Below are 17,812 nucleotides of genomic sequence, written 5' to 3' on the forward strand. Positions count from 1 at the left end.
AAAGTGTCTGTACATTTCTCAAGGTCTTTTGATGAATGTTTAAGAGCCTCTACATTCAAACATCCCTTTAGGAAATTTAGCATTTAGTGAATTGTAGAACATACAATACTGCATTCAGCGGTCAACAGTATTGACAGTAATAAACAAAAATATTGGGAAAACTTTCTTTATTGGAAACATGCGAAATACAGTCCTGGTTTCTGTTGTAAGCAAGCATACACAAATTCTCAATCACCCATACACACACTCCAAAGAGAATATGAGAGGAAAGTTAAATGTCTAATACACCACCAGAAAAACACGCCTACAATTTCCAAACATCTGAACGATTTTGCAGTTTATGCTAAGAAGTCTCGTGAAACAAATGTCATGAAACCTGTAGAAAAAAATCAATGCCTAAACATTGTATTCACAAAAATGAGTCCATTTAACATGCTTTCAAATAAAAAAAAATATTTTGTTAATAGGATTATATACAATACACTTAAATGTATGGAACACACTGTATGCAGCTGTAAAGGCCTCACATCATAAATAAGTTTGAAAATAAATAAAGCATTAATAAGATGGTTGCACTTTGGATCAGAAAGGACTGAGCATTGGTCATGCAGGCCGATAACCAAACCACTTGCTTCCTAAACTATCACATATTTCAATATTACGCTATTTTGGACGTAGAGCCCTTGTACAGCAGGTCGGATAAAATAACAGTAATAAGGGAAAAACAAATAAGCTCTAACAAATGCATGTCGGAATCTAAAGGAAGACTATCCACTGTTGCATGTTTTAATTCTTCAGTTCTTCTCTCTTATGTACACAGAGCATGTGAAGTCAGATCAAAAGGTGCTGGCAGATTAGTTTGTTTGAAGGTGCAATGAAAAAAAATCTTAATGCAATTAAGGGGTGAAATGATGTTAAAGGAACAGTTCACCCCAAAATGAAAATTCTTAATTTACTCACCTTCAAGTTCCGAATCTGTATGAATTTCTTCGTTCTGATGAACACAGAGAAACATATTTGGAAAAATGCTTGTAACCAAAAAGTTATTGGCCACCATTGACTACCATAGGAAAAATTGCTTTGTAAATGTATTAGTTCTGTTGAACACAAAAAAAAGATATTTTGAAGAATGTAAGAAAGCAAACAGTTCTGGGGCACTTTTGACTACCATTGTCATTTTTCCTACTATGGTAGTCAATGGGGTCCAAGAACTGTTTGGTTACAAGCATTCTTCCAAATATCTTTATGTATTTTTGGGTGAACTGTTCCTTTAATAATTGTATTTAGAAAAAAAAGGATATTTTGCTGAAGGCTATGGAAAACCTACTGTGAAAAAACCAAGGACAGACCAGCTTGTCAATACCTTTGCTGCAAGCAAAGAAATGATCAATGAAGTTGTCATAAGCCTTTGAAAAAATGAGCCGAGTCTCCGAAGATGCTCTATGGCTGTGCGTTGCTCAGGGACTGAAAGCCCTGGAAGATTCAAAGTCTGACATGCATTTGGGCTTGATGCCTTTTCCATTGTAATAATCCACTACTTGATTGGGAACCTCAGCCAGAACACTTTTCGCCAATGCCGCGGGAGAGGCCTGTGTCGAAGACAAAACAGGTTTGAGAGAACATACATGAAATCTCGCACTTGCGCTTGAGTGGATGATACCGGGAAGGTGTCACTCCCATTTCTTCCTGTCTACAAACAGCTAGAGACAGACAGGAGAAAACACAGCAGGACAGAGCTAAAAATAAAAGCGCGCACACATACACAAGCTCAGTTTCTCACTGGAACATACGCATCGGACGGTCGACTTCACACTTTCAGAGTTGCGCTATATTTATGAATTGTGTGATATTGCAGAAGTTGACCTGAGGTAGCAAGTTTCCTAACAGCCATTTTCTCGACTGTGAAGAGAAGCAAAACAAAGCCTTCGCTGGATTTTGCTGCATGGGATGCCTTGTACCAAACATGTGTACCAAAGGTTCACCGCAAAACAAAATCCTTCCTAAAGCAACATAAATGTACAATATTGTGCAACATAATAAGTAAATATATTATACATAAATATTACATTATGAGATAAAACAACATAGACACAGCTGACCAGACATAAATATTTTATTATGAGATAAAACAACATAGACATATCTCACCAGACATTCAGATGTTGTGATAATTCAGTTATTGTGCCGTGTTGTTATATAAGGACCATCAAGTACAATCTGTCCTTCTCACAGCTGTCATTGTTACATATACAATAAATAATTTATGAACAACACCAAATGCTTAAAATTACACTTCCTGATATGATCCGCAGGCTTTGTGTTAAAAACAAGAGAGAGACAAGACTGTTTTGACAATAGGTTTCATTCTCTCTCGCTTTACATATTCATATGGTGCTATAGCAGCACAGAATATGTCTGACTGCACTTATAGGAACGCATTCATTATGAAGACTGTTCTACATGAACGCTTTCACACTCTTTAATTAAACCTTAACACAGAGCTGTAAAATGTAAGCGCTTTGGTGTTGTACGTCCCTCTGTTGCAGAGGCGAGATGCTTGTTATTGAGGGTGAGACAGACAGCTGTGAGGCAAACGCTGACCTGAGACAACGGAGAGATGAAACGCAAGCAGGATTCCTTCAGATGTACTCGGCCCTCTCATAGTTTCTATACCCTGACCGGAGGTTCAACACAGTTGAATCACCAAACCCGGCACGAAGCGTCTCTCTACATTATAAACATCTGTTCACTAAGCTTTGGTTTATTAGTCAGTCATTAAATTGGCAAAACTTTCTGTTTGGGTCTTTTAATCAGCTGTGTGACGTTTTCGGCATATAACTATACTGTTAAAATGTGCAACACAAAAGTGTAAATTCTGTCTTCATTCATTCACTCATTCACCCTCTTGTCGTTTCAAACCTGTATGACTTTCATTCTTCTACAGAACACAAAAGAAGATAGTTTGAAGAATGCTAAAACTAAACTAAAGTCGCATTGTTCATGTACTTCTGCTTATTTATTCATATATTTACTTGTTTAATCATATATCTTACTTGCATCTATTTCTATATAATCTAGTCAAATTCATACAGTTTATGATATTTGCTGTATATTATATTGACATTTATTTATATATTTTTGATAATTTTATGTTAAAGAATTTTAAGGGTATATGTAATAATCATTCATTACTTCTGGCTCCACAGAGAGAGAATGTCTTCAGGAGCAGCTGATAAGGACTTCTTTACATTTACATTTACATTTACGCATTTGGCAGACGCTTTTATCCAAATTTTACTATACATTTGTTTCTAAGTATGTGTGCAATTTGCATTGTTAGCTCCATGCTCTAACCACTGAGCCACAGAAAAAGCTTCATTGCTGTGAATTGTGTTTCATGTGTGCTATTAAGGCAGCATTTCAAGATTTGGATGCTTTGTAAAATCTCTGATCAATTCAACATTTTGACACCAATAAGACAAAAAAGCAGAATAAATGCATTTCAATTGTTTAGTTTAACTGTGTTTTTATGTATTTTACTCACATGTTTGAAGTTGTGAAATGGCACGAACTGAACAATGTCCCTCAGGACGGGTTCTCCTTTAGGCGAGCGGAGTATTCCATCATCACCATCCAGCATCTGCATGTCGCTGAAATCCGCGTTGCCCACGCCGACGATGATGACCGACATGGGCAGGTGGGAGGCGTGGACGATGGCCTCTCTTGTGTCTGCCATATCTGTGATCACTCCATCTGTCAAGATCAGCAGTATAAAATATTCCTAATGGCAGAAAGAAACAAAGAAGGAGAAAATGTTTAGGAGCATTTAACACTGACATGCAAAAATTAGTTCAATGTTACATATTTGCTTACATTTCAAATCGAAGAATTTTAAATATTTCTTTTTTTATACTATCACTAATTTTACTTTTACCTTTAAATTCCTTAAACTTTCTGGTTAAGTAAAATGTTTTAATTTGGTCCCAGAAGTTTGGAACTCACTGTCATCACAATATGCAATAAAATATCAGTGTTTTTTTTCATATACAACTGTTACTTGGTTTGTTTTGATAAATACACAACAGCAGCAAAGCAGATGGTGCCAATATGGTGCTGTCCAGAAATCTCTCTCTCTCTCTCTCTCTCTTACTAACCATGGCCTCTTTGGTGTGCATCTCCTCAGAAGCAGAGTTGGCAACCTTTTGAATGATGGGAGCGATATTAGTCGGACCATACAGCTGGATTTTTGGCAAGCAGTTCTGGTAAGCGTCAACCACGCCTTGAATTCCTACAAAACACACAAAAGCATACTTAATGAAACATGTCATAATTAAACATACTGTAGGTACAAGAGGCCATACTGTATATTGTGAATACAGTCACAGCTAAAGCAAGTCACGATATACTGTGGACTATTTTTAATACCAGTCTTCTACACATAAAAATAAATTATTAAAATACTAATATGACCTTTTGTCTCAAAGATGAAAAAGTTGATAACATCACATTTTAAAAGCACATCATCATTTAAATGCATGGTCATCGGTTAAAACGCCACATGACTCATGCTTTGAATTACCATCTTCACCCTTTAGTGATGTTTGGATCACACACTGAGATTAAACTGGATTTCAATGAACATTTTAAAATAAAAACACGTGACTCACCAGCACATTCTGGGTTGTCCTCATCGAAATTCACTGCAAAATCATGAGAAACCTTAGGACGGAAAGAGAAACTCTATATCAAAAATCTTAATAATCAGTGACACTGACCTATGACAGTGACAGTGACTGACTTAGCTTTGATATTCTAAATAACACACATCTGGGATACATAACCAGTCAGAGCCTGCATGATGTACTGAAAGATCTAAAACGTTCTTTATTTTATTCATAGTTTTTTTATGGTTCATTTATATTTAAAGTCTTTTCAGTCAATGAAAAGAATAACGGCATGCATAAAACATGGAACTTCCCCGTGGCTTGTACTGGAGTCAAATAAATGCATTCTCAGAGTCACATCCAACCACGTCCCAACCTCTGATTATAACATTGCAACCAATCTGATGACCTGTGATTGGCGTAGATTAGTAGGTGATGATGTGGTGATTATTGCGAAAGGGCAGTTCATGAATTATTCAGCATCTCCTGTCAGGTAACTGTGAGAGATTTAGGGCACTTTGGTTTCCATGGAGATTTATAATATTGCATTAGAAACTTCTCGCAGTCGTAAAATCAAGTTAGAGATTCAGTCTGGTACATCTCAACTTTCAAGTTCTATTCAACTGTGCATTTAAAAAAATCTTTATATTTTCATCTCGCAATGACTTATCATCATTAATGAATGAAAATCAACCAAAAGTTTGTTTGGAATTTTTTTTTTCATTAAATTGCAACATTTAAAAACATGACCACTGAATGAAATATGATTTAAATGCTCATTTTAAATATCTTAGTGGAAAATTGATCTTGCATTCAATAGTTATTAAATCTAACACAGACAAATGAAAACAAGCATCATGGTGACAGTAATTTTACAGTTACTTTAAATAACTAAAATCAAGCATAATTTCATCTGAAGAATGAAAGTTTAAAAATCAAACAAACTCTTTTTTTCCACATGAAACAATGAACTTACTTTGAAGTCCGGAGGGATTTGTGCTCCAAAGCCAAACGCGGGAAACATTTTGTCACTGGAAACAGATGAGAAGCAGAATGGATTTATGAGCTTCAGAGATGAGCAATGAGCTGAGGAGAGCCAAATATGATGGACACACTGCCTAAATTACCGTATGTCTTCTTGGGTGAGAAAAAGTGACAATTTTTTGACATGAAATCACTGCATTCTAAACACACAGACAGTCATATTGCTGAATGTTTGAATGAGGCAATGTGTAATTGATTGATTAATTAGTCTGAAAGTTTGTTTAATGGACTGTCCTTAGAAAAACAACTGATGCAAACAGATGAGTGATCGATTTGGGGATGGAGTAGATCTGTTAATAAATTCATTTGGCAAAATTCACTGATTGGCTGGTATGGAGTGAATGGTAGGTCACCTGTCGTAGTCTTGGCAGATCTCTCCAACCGCAATTAGAGCTTTCAGGTACTCATTGGGCTGGTATGGGTGGATGTAATGGAGGGAGCAGCTGTTTCGAGGGTCACCATTTGAAGCGGTGAAATCAATTGCCACCTGCGGAACAACACTAGTGTTAAGGTAAAGTCACAGAATAACATTATTTAAATGATGTAAATGACGTTTGTAACCTAGAATAGACAACGATTGATGGGTGTCTATGAGGGCTGGTGATATTGAGAAAAACTATGTTTTTTTTAGCCTTTTGATAATATTTAACACTTATCTTGACATATGTGACAGTGCAATATATATATATATATACTGTATACTAGAATTAGATCTTTTTGACAGTGGCTCATTTGTTAGACAGACTTAAAGGGACAGTTCACCCCAAAATAAAAATTCTGTCTTTATTTACTCACCCACAATTTGTTTCAAATCGGTACAAATTTCTTTGTTTGGTTGAACACAGAGAAATGTATTTGTACGTATGCTTGTAACCAAACAGTTCTTGGCCACCATTGACTTCCATAGTAGGAAAAATGACAGTGGTAGACAAAAGTGCCCCAGAACGGTTTGCCGTCCTACATTCTTCAAAATATTTTTTTTTGTGTTCAACAGAACAAAGAAATTAATAAAGCAATATTTCCTACTATAGTAGTCAATGGTGGCCAAGAACAATGTGGATTCACGCATTCTTACAAATATCTTTCTCTGTGTTCGTCAAAACAAAGAAATGTACAGTATACAGATTTGGAACAATTTAAGGGTGAGTAAATAAAGACTGAATTTTCATTTTGGGTGAACTGTTCCTTTAAACCGGTCAATTATTTTCTAAATTTGTGCATTTAAAGTTATGGCATTCTAAAACACTTACTGTAAACTGAATTTGACAACCTCCCATAATATAATCCAGAAAAGAGTGCATCTTTATTATCTGAAACAAAGACAGATCGTTATTTTTGCTGCATGGAAACATTCTTATTAACCCGTGTTTGGGATCAAACCCTATACCAGCCCAAACCATAACTATAAATCAACCACTTTTTATATACTGTTGCATGTGAACATTCTCACCTTGCACAAGGTAAGAATCACCATCCCAGAATTTCTGTAGTTCTTCTTCTTCACCTGGTACTTAGGATTGATACACTCCCACTGTATCTGTCAGAAACAGGAGACATCAGAACACATCAGCTCTGCCCTAAACCCCCTTGATCCGCATGATAGATTGCGTAGACGTGCAGGTCTTTTATCAAAAATCGGAGGTGCTTGTGATAGATTAGTATGAGAGAAACATATCTACAGCCTCACAATCACACTGACAGATGGATGTCTAAATGGCTCAGGACAGCATAGAGCCCGTTGTTGGGCTTTTCAGAAAATATGAGAGTGATTGGCGAGAGCGAGAGGCAAGACTCGCAGGCAAGACTTCAATAAACACGTCAGAGTTGATATGTCACCTTTTGGAGAGATTCGGGATCAGTTTCTCGTGAGTTGAGTAGAGCAGAATGTGGATTAAAAAAATATGGGAGCACACAATCTTTACTTCACATCAATACAATCTTACTGTATATGTACAGCATGTGTATATATTAGAGCTGTCAAACGATTAATCGCGATTAATCGCATCCAGAACACAAGTTTGTGTTTACATAATATTTATATATGTACTGTGCATAATAATTTTGTATTTATAAATACAAACACATACACATGAATACATATTTAGGAAATATTTAAATATATTTATTTATATTTACCAATAATTGAAATTATAAATAAATGTTTATACATTTTTTTATTTTTCTTAAATATATGCATGTATATATTTAATAAATACAAAATTATTATGCACAGTACACAGATATATATACACAGTATTATGTAAACACAAACTTTTATTCTGGATGCGATTAATCGCGATTAATCGTTTGACATCCCTCAGTTTCACTACATATGAAACGTATCTGAGTTTCCTGTTGAAAATAAAGCACGTTTGTATCCTCCACCTGCAGCGCATTCAGCCGGTCGAGGTCTGCCACTGATTATTAAATGCACTGTGAAGTGTCTGTTGAGGTCTGTCTGCTCTGCTCCTCTGTGGACTCAAGAGACTGATGGTGCATATAAAGTTAATGGAATTTAAAGCCACACTATGATTTCTAATCAGAACAGCCTGTAATACATTTCAGTCGAGAGAAGCAACGCAATAAATAGACTGATGCATAGTGTGTATTTGGAACACTTATGATGTGTGTGTGTATATGTGCAAAAGTGGCAAGGATTGAAAATACTTGATTGTAAAAAAATAAAAATGATAAAATAGAAGATCAAATAGTGTTTAAAGCATATTTTTCTGAAGTATCACTGTCCATCTGCGGCACCATCAGCAACGTCTGTTTTGGCTCATTGTGTTCTCATTACTGATACTTTTTCCAGTTAACCATGATTTATTTATTCCAGGAGGAACAAGATGGTTACCGAGATAAAGTAGTACTCGACCGATCATGAGATCTTAACATGTGAGATCCTACGAAGCCCAGCAAATCCTCTTTTTGTGAGTGTTGTGTCTATAATTTCAAGTATTTAAATGTGTTATTATTATTGTTATTGTTATGTTATTATTAAATGTGTAATTATTTTATGTGTAAAACATGATTAAATTACAGATCTAGAACCTCCATATAATGAAGGGCAAAAGGCACAAAAGTAAAAAAAAAGAATTAAGAATGAAGCACAGAGAAACGGGTATACAGTTACGTGTATACACTATACTATACAGTATACTGCTCATAGTGAAATACTAAAGAAAATATTTGGAAATCCATCAAGCTGGATGGGGATTGTTTTCACAAATGCTCAATGCATTTAGCAGTGTTCAGGTTTGGCCTCATTAGACCATTTTTAAATGCCCATAGGCAAACTACTGTTGAGATGTGATATGAGTTTTTTTTAATAAAGTGTTCTTGCCTCATATACTGTAGAGTTAGGAAGTATGCATGCTATTGCTATTCTAGAAATGTTTTAATATCTTTGCTATTGTTTGCTTATTTAAGTGCACTCACTAGGATCTCCCCGAAATGTGTATGGATCTTCATCATCTAGTGCTACTTCACATATTTATTCTGAAATGATGTGAAACATCACATCACCAAATCCATGTAAATCATGTAATTTGGCGAGCAATAGTGATAATATGATTTTTCTTTTCACTTTTCTTTTCATTGAAAAGCAAAGATCTAATATTTAGAAGCAGAATGTACTGGGTGGATGTGTACCTGCTTCCCATCCATGGCTGACTTCATCTCTTTGAAGGTGGTTTGAAATTCCCCTATGAAGTCGTGTTTGCCATTAGAATCCCAGTCCCATACTGTACACTACAACAATAAAATAAAGAAAAATAAATTTAAAGCAAGAAATGACGTGAATGACCAAAACAGTACGACTATATATACTGTAAATATAAAGATTAAGACAAGATTCATTGTTTATGCTTTGGCAAAGAGCTTTCTCCACATACACATTCACAAACAACCATTTGCCAACATGGCATAATCTCAGAAACGACAGATTGAACGAAGGGTAAAAATACAAACTAATTAAACCGCGTCCAAATGCTAATATTCTGAAGAACAGCACAAGTGCAGCCAACATGATGAAAGCAATAACTTTTCACACTACCGTGGGAGTAAAATGCAACGTTTTGATAATTTTTTATCTAGCAACTGCACTTAGCTTTTTTTAAATCTTCGAGATAAAGCCTAAGGAAAAATACCTCACAATCTTTATGACTTGTGAGCTAATGGTCATACAAATTTACATCAGGCCATTTTGCTATAATAATACAAGTGACATTTTAATGTGCATTGTCATGTTGTTGGTTTAAAGATTTAACTCTCACATCTGTGCGCCGGTGTGTGTGCGTGTCTTTGTGAGCTTGGTTGTGTGTGTCGGGTGCAGGAAGACTGCACTGTAGCGTTGTTGTTAATGAATCATTGATGCGACACATACGCGGGTGGTAATCAAAATTTGAAGGCCATTTAAAAAATTAATACAGAGATGCTGTGGTTGACTTTTCATCTAAAGGAAGAGGAACCAGCAATAACTCCTCTCAAACTCACACCTTCTCTTATGCACAGTTTGGAAACATTCCCAGAATGCTCTGCACTGCTCACACACATATAAACTGTTGATGGGCCAATCAAAATCTGCACAGGAAGATTACTTAGTACATTACTTACTTATTACTTACTTTAAACACAGTGATGAAAGAACGATCGATAATTTGAACTTTCAATAACCGATTAAAGCTACGTTTACATGCATTTGACAATATATGCTTTTATGCAAAAGTATCTGATCTTTTTATCACTAATATGATTTTCAATAGATGACGAACAGTGCAGAAATGTTATTAATAATAAATATTTCTTTGTTTTTATTCCTTGTTATTTCTAGGTTTGATTTTTATATTTTCAGATTCTGAATTTCTGTACGTCTCAGTCAGACTGTCTATTGATCTCACATCAGACCTGATTCCATGCAGAGGTTCTGATTCGAAACTCCATGAATCTGAATTCAATGTGTGTTTTCACTGCAGAGATGTTGCTGTCCCCTCTGCTCGGTGTAACAAAGTCATGAATATTAAACAAAACAGTTCATGTATATTCAGGAACAAGACACTTAAAAGAACTGTTTTCCCATATGTCTGACAACGAATGCCCCTGAGTACTCAAAAGAACTTAATATAATAATGTTTGAACATTAGATTTTGTATTTCTGCTTTTTAACATAATTGCCGCAACCTTAATTTCAAATAGCATGTTCCCAAGCAATATAGATTTAGTTAATTTGCGGTAAGTGGAGGTTATTTACAAGTAAAAGCTTAGTGCTTCAAAATAAAGTGCCAACTCGGAGATGTTTAACGAAGCTCTCTATATCGTTGCTGTTTTTCAGGAAATGGAAAAAAACCCACTGTACTTTTTAAATGATTACATACTGTGTTGTCAAAGTTGACAAGCACGTTTTAATACTTTTTATAGGTTCAATATTGCAAAACCCAGTGACAAACATAAAGGTGACTAATAATAATGATTTATGGCAAAAATAAAAATCATGAAATATGGAGATACGATGATTCAGAAGGCAGCAATATGTTTAAATGCTTTCAGTTGTTTATTTTCTCTAATGCAAATAAAAGTAAGATCTATAATGTCACGCTTCAGTGTTGCTTTTCCACTACAGCTTTGTGCAGAATTAGATAAGGACTTATAGATTCGATGTTATTTAAACCTAAAAAAAAGAGAATCCCATTTAGAATCAGTTAAGTACAATGCAGCTCTCTAACGCCTCTTTCTGCATCGCATACCAATGAGTATCTTACACCTGCAATGCTGAAATCTGTGAGTGTGAGAGGAGAGAAACAGAGAGAAAAGGAAAGTTTGACACAAACAAGCGTTCGGTGTACTAGACACACATAAACACGCTTGAAATAGGAACTCTTATAGGGAATACAATTAAGCAAAGCTGTCACTTTATATATTATCATATACAGCACAAATTGCATTTATAAAAGAATTAGCCAAATGGTGAAAATAATTAAGATGGTGTATAACATACCACATTTACAGGTCACGTCAACTAATTATCTCCCAAGAACTTATAAAGTGGATTTGACTGTCGCATCAGATAAAGCCACCGCTCTAATTATTCAGACTTTAAATATCAACAATGTCTACTTAAAGCTGTGGAGTCTAGTCTCATTTTCTAAACTCACTCAATCTTATCTAGTAGCTAACATTATTTCTTGTTCTTCCTAGAGTTGCAAGAACATTGTTATTTACAGGTTGGACTGAAGGACATGACGTTCTAACGGTGACGTCCAGGCTGCTCAGAACCAGTGTGGGCTTGATTGGACTAAAGGGCAATAACATCAATTTCTGGCTTTGGTTCCACCGTGTCTGGTCCTCTCAGTTAACTGTCAGGGTCCTCCAAACAGCCGGGCTCCATTTACACACTCAGTAATTAGCTCACTATGAGAGATGTCAGCTACAATGGTGAGGTGGAATGGAGAAGACTGGCATTACATAAATCTGCCAAGTTGACTCTAATCTGATGTGACCAAACAGTTACGGTGAGATCAGAAGAAAATAACAAAAAAGCATTGCTGACATAAAAGCTGTGTGAATGTTCTTTCAATGAGATGATCCACTGTCCTATAAGATTTTAAACATCTCAAAAGCATGTGTGAAGAACATATCAGTATGCTTAGATTAGTGACTTCATATAAATTAATAAGGAATTCTGCAAAAACATTTAAACTGTAGCACATTATTGGCAGTAAAGGGACACTATTATGTATCATGCTGTATATATACTGTATATGTATCACAAAACAATGCACTGCAGCACACACTTCCACATACACTCACAAAGACAGACTAATACATTCTAAAATATCAAATTGAAACAGAATATCAAACATATTTAGCACATTATGAAAAGCTGAACACGTAAAACGTCTGTCATACCCTTAGCTCTCGCTCATGGTCTCCACTGCAAAGTGTGTTTAATGAAACTTTGAAGGATTTCCAGACAGGATTGAGATCGTTCATTATGGTCTGCACAATATAAAAACATTAGAATCAGTTAATGCATGTACATTATATTTTTTCAACATGTATTTATATGCAGTTGCATGTGTGAATATCTCACCTCTGTTCTGTGCACCAGTGATGCTGTGCCGTCGTCATTTACTCTGAAGATTTCCAGAAATGGATCTGACTTGCTAAAAAAGTCCTAAATACCAGAAACAAACATTCAGCCCAATGAAGAAATACATATGTAGATATCTTCATGTGTGTTACTTTATCATTTCCAGATACATCTGCATAATGAATGGTCTGTCCCATTCGGAAGTTAAAATTCTGTCATCGTTTATTCACCCTCATGCCGTTGAAAAGCTGTATATCACTCTTTCTGTGGAAAACAAAAGAAGATATTTTGAGAAATGTCTCAGTGGGTTTGTATTCATAAAATGGAAGTCAATGGGGGCCAATGATGTTTGGTTACCAACATTCTTCAAAATATTCTTTTGTGTTCTGCAGAAGAAAGAAAGTCATACAGGTTTGGAATGACATCAATAAACGATGAAAGAATTTTCATTTTCAGGTGAACCTTCCCTTCAAACTTAACCTGACTCAAACTATGTAGTGTATGATCCATCTGCTGCATGTAGATTTTGGTGATAATTGCTTTTAGAGTCATAACGCAGTAATGGAAGGCGTAAAGATCATTATACAAAAGTTCACGTTCAACATCTGTCAAAAAACAAAACTTTGTTTTGTTTGTGTTTGTAACCAATGTTATCAGACAGTTTCCATCACTAGGTGCCTGCTGAGCAATTACTGAGATGTCAAACCTTGTCATCCAGTTTCTTGGCACTGAACGCTAACTCCACATAGTCATCATTTCCAGACAACTCTTCCGCTGTCACCTGTGATTTCAAAGAGGTCATCGCTCAGGTTATATGAAAAGAGTGCATTTTCAATATGTGAAAGTGGGATGTCTGTTCTCACTGTGATAGATGATTTTCCCGTTGTGTTTCCTTGCTTCAGTAAAGCTTTCAAGAGTTTCCTCTGCGATACGATCTGTGAAGAAAAAGGGGAGAACATAAGGGACACATCAACACAAACAGTCTGAAACTGAAGAGGTCCATTACAAATCTCTCTTATCAAGCACATCATGTTTTTTTTCCTCGCATGAACTCTTGAATTCTCTCATGTTCCTTTAATCGTGTACTGCAGTCTTGTTTTATTACAGATGAGAACAAAAGAAGTTTTTTACAGTGCTTTTACCCACATGGCACCTTCCTGCTCTTTTGAGCAGCCTTTTGAATACCCACAATCTTTCTAATTTAGCCATCCACCGTCTCACGCTCTCATTCCACATGCACGCTTTCATCTTCCCTACTGCGTTTCCGCTAAGTGTGCACTCTGCGGTGCAATCACCTGTCCGAGCGTGCACTCCATGGCACCCAGGAAGTCCGCCTCTTTGAGTCCATTATGGCTGCTGCTGATGTCATGCAACTCAAAGCGGAGCCGCTGCACTTCCTCAAAGTAGTAATCCACTGTGAAGACCTTGGAGAAAACCGGAACGATGCTGCTGCGAATCACCTCCGTCCGGTCCACCTGCAACCAATCAGAACATGCCAAATGTCAGAGTCCAGTGGTTGAATTTGACCTCAGTGTTTAAAGCTCTTTTTAAAATGACATCTGTGAGTATCAGTGCAGTCCTGTGCGATTCAATTCACTGGCTGATTGTTTGGATGATGAAAAGGATTTTCCTCAATCCAGTTCATGTACTGAATTGATTCAGTTGACATCCCAAATCAATGTCAATGGCTCTTACCAAAAAAGAGCCAACTAAACTAAAGACAGATGAGATTGAGTTATTGCACTTGAAGTGCAAATTGTATTTGCTGCAAGTGTCAGGTTATTATTAGTGGCAATAACAAACCTCTTAAAATAATACTCAATGGTCATCCCATTAATGAGTCAATTTCTCAAAGTGGTCCTGGTCACATTTCATTTCAAAATCAAATGGGAAATTAAATGTTGTAGTAGGAAAATGAATCATGTTGTTGTACCATTATGTTTTTTTGTATTGTGACATTATTTTCATAGTAAAATGTTTTCTTCTCATAATATAGTGTGATGTTATTTTCATAATATAAAGTCTCAATTAAACATGAACAAAGCAAAACTTTATTTTCTATATGCAAAAAATATGTTTTCTATACTGGTTTTGTACTATTCACATGCTGTGACCATTTTCAGTTTTTCTGAATTTATTTGAACTATTTATAGGTATGTGTTTAAGTCAAATTTATATTTTTGTTTTATTCTGTAAACTACTTACAATATTTCTCCCACGTTTAAAATACAAATATGGTTTCTATTTGCATTTATTTACAGAAAATGAAACCTGGAGAAGCAGGTCAAAATAACAAAAAAGATGCTTTGGGTTTTTTCAGACCTCAAATACTTCAAAATTGCTGCTGGATCACTTTGTCACTCCTAAGGTTCGATTTTGTTCAAATTCAACAGACACAGGACTGGAATGGCCACAATACATCTAAATTTGTAATTTAATGAAAATTTGGAATGGTCTCTTAATTTTTTCTGAGGCTGAATTTACAGGATTTTATAAACATCACAAACACAGTTTTTAGATTTAGTTTTTACATTTGGGGTTTATATGACAGCCTTATTTATTGTGGATGTAATCCTTAACTGTGCAAAGCAAAGCCACATATGTCAGAAACAGCTGTTTTGGTCTCAAACAGAAATCTAACCCTAATTCTATGGTAAATCCTTGAGATACTGCACCTATGTGCTTGAGTTTGTGAAGCGTCTAATCTTGGTTATATTAGTCTAGCACAGGAAAGCAGGACATGCGTTTTGGCACAATCTACAGCCTCAAAATCAGCCATATACAAACATATAATTCAAAATATCATTCTGCCTGCCTTGAAGAATAGAAGATGTAAATCACAATATGCTACTGAAGTGTGACACACCTCAAACCACTGCCCGTGGGACTGCATCTTGAGGACTACGCAGGGATCGGGTTTGGACAGAGCATCCCTGTCAGATATTCCTTTGCAGGCCACACGGAGCTCCACTTTTGTCAGACATGGGCTGTTGAAGAGGCCCAGCGTGGTGGCAGCTGACTCTTAGATGTTACTCATTGTGATGTCCCGTGTTCAAGCTGTCATGGAGAAGACAAATTTCTATCACATGCTGTATGACAACAATTTTCAAATTCAACACATTTATTTAATAGTCTCTGCATTTTATAAACTTTCTCAAGTGGTACTGTACACACAATTTACATTTACAGTATGCATTTGGCAGACAGTTATCCAAAGCGACTTGCAGTGCGTTAATTGCATGGGGTCTGAACCCATGACCTTTGCCTAACAGGAACATTGAGAATAAATGGCCAGATATAGGCCTACAGGATTTCGTTGCCATGTTGATTGAAATAATTTCTCTCTTGCTGTTCAAACTCATTAAATTTAGACCTTTGTTTTAAAGGTTAGCTGACAAAGACATTTTTACAGTGTAGTCTCTAGAGAAAGGCAGTCCTTGAGATAACTGAATTCATTATGCTAGACGTTTGAATAGACAAGTTCTAACACAATAAATGTGTTGATGATAAGAGAAAACGGGTGACAGTGATAACTTTGTCTTATAATGAAATTGCTCTTCACTCATGCACCATGTGAAGAGAGGTCAGTGCATTCCCTGTGGGAGAGGTTCCCTCTGCGACCATACAACAGAGAATGTCTCTCTCTCTCTCTCTCTCTCTCTCTCTCTCTCTCTCTCTGTTACTCAATTATTCATGGCCGCTGCTTCTTTTGAGTGCCACATTTTTATTTTTATATCATTATTGTTATTTTTAGATAAAAGGGAGCCACGTGCCTCCTAACCCTGCAAAGTGGACATGGCTATTATTCTTGCTGGCAACCCCCGGCAGTTTTTACAGTAAGCAATCCCACTTTGATGCGATATTTGAATGCACCTGGCCACTCTCGCTAGCGCAGATTAATTCTTGTGGCTGCGCGTGAATAGAGCCGTGCAGGTGTTCGTGTTGGCGCGCGCTCTCCCGCGTATTTGCTTTGCGTCTTTTGAAACAATACTTATAACCGTGAAGAAGCCTATCTTGCTATATGAATTAATAATAAATCACATACTGCTGAATAGACTGGCGGTCGTGAACCAATGGCCTGGTTTACAAGCTGTTAACGAGCAGTATGACAAACAACACATGATGCGCGGATATCAAACGCAGATTTGCGATCGACTTTTCATCTCGCGATATGGAAATATTCCAGATATAAATATATTTCAGTTCAAAAGATCTATGTGACTACGTATGAATGAATCCTACGAAGCACACACCAATAGCCTATCACCAAATGCTGACCCAAACTTCTCGTAAAAGTAGAAATCAAATAAACACAAAAACATTTTTATGAAAACAAGGCATTCTCTTGCAAGCCTTTATGATGATAACCGACTTGTTTAGAGGGTTAAGTTATCTTTTTTAACCCTTTAAAATACACCAATCACTAAGCAAAAGATAAGATTTTTTTATCAAAGAAACGTTTTCTGCCAACAATATTTAGCTACGCAAACTTTACATTTCCTTATTTCATAAATGCGTAAACACCAAATCAACTGAAATATCATAATAATAATCTAAATCGTTTCTTTAAGCGTTTTATGTTTGTTTTCTTCTATTAAAGGCACAAAACCTACCCACTGCTTCAGTGTAAGAAGAACAAGTCCTAAACCAGAAAAGTTCTTCAGTGTTAAGATCGAGATGAGTCCAGTTTGCGCATTGAACTCATTTTCCATCCAAAGACACCGATTCCATAACCAGCTTCTCTACGGCAATAAAAACAGATCCATCGGGTTGAGCGTAAAGGTGATGGATCGTCCGACCAGTCTCTTCTCTCAGCATAAGAGCAGGACAGGCGAGCGCACTACAGTCAACTTGACTGTTTAATCCCCTTCTATTTAAACAGGGGAGTGAGTGGAAGGCACTGTGGTGTAACTCTGCTCTCTGGCGGTGTGATTGGTAAATTACAACTGATGTGAAATCCGATGAGCGCTCCGTTGATGGATACAAAGACACGAAACAAAGCGTTTTTAAAAATTGT

General features: G+C 36.3%; 1 protein-coding gene across 2 annotated transcripts; it reads right to left on the reverse strand.

The window, feature by feature from the left end:
- Positions 1-156: 156 nt before the first annotated feature.
- On the reverse strand, positions 157-17,637 carry cpne4b (copine IVb). Of its 2 annotated transcripts, none has more exons than XM_057354331.1 (16): positions 17,413-17,637; positions 15,662-15,852; positions 14,091-14,270; positions 13,659-13,730; positions 13,502-13,576; positions 12,796-12,879; positions 12,612-12,701; positions 9,360-9,458; positions 7,159-7,245; positions 6,959-7,018; positions 6,062-6,195; positions 5,641-5,695; positions 4,668-4,719; positions 4,155-4,288; positions 3,545-3,781; positions 157-1,589 (listed from the first exon to the last, which is right to left on the reverse strand). In XM_057354331.1, the coding sequence occupies exons 2-16, from the start codon at positions 15,686-15,688 to the stop codon at positions 1,458-1,460; spliced, it is 1,518 nt and encodes a 505-aa protein (XP_057210314.1). In that variant the 5' UTR covers positions 15,689-15,852; positions 17,413-17,637; the 3' UTR covers positions 157-1,457. The 2 variants fall into 2 exon arrangements, with proteins under 2 accessions (XP_057210314.1, XP_057210313.1); XM_057354330.1 differs by having other exon boundaries at positions 17,409-17,637.
- Positions 17,638-17,812: the final 175 nt, after the last annotated feature.

The sequence above is a fragment of the Triplophysa rosa genome, linkage group LG16 (assembly GCF_024868665.1).
Source record: "Triplophysa rosa linkage group LG16, Trosa_1v2, whole genome shotgun sequence".
NCBI classification, from domain to species: domain Eukaryota; kingdom Metazoa; phylum Chordata; class Actinopteri; order Cypriniformes; family Nemacheilidae; genus Triplophysa; species Triplophysa rosa.

Excerpts from the sequence above, each read along its gene's own strand:
- cpne4b (XM_057354331.1), bottom strand. The coding sequence starts at position 15,688 with ATGCAGTCCCACGGGCAGTGGTTTGAG. Across the intron at positions 14,271-15,661 it reads CCCACGGGCAGTGGTTTGAG|GTGGACCGGACGGAGGTGAT; the intron begins GTGTGTCACACT and ends GATTGGTTGCAG. Across the intron at positions 5,696-6,061 it reads ATCTGCCAAGACTACGACAG|TGACAAAATGTTTCCCGCGT; the intron begins GTGACCTACCAT and ends ATCTGTTTCCAG.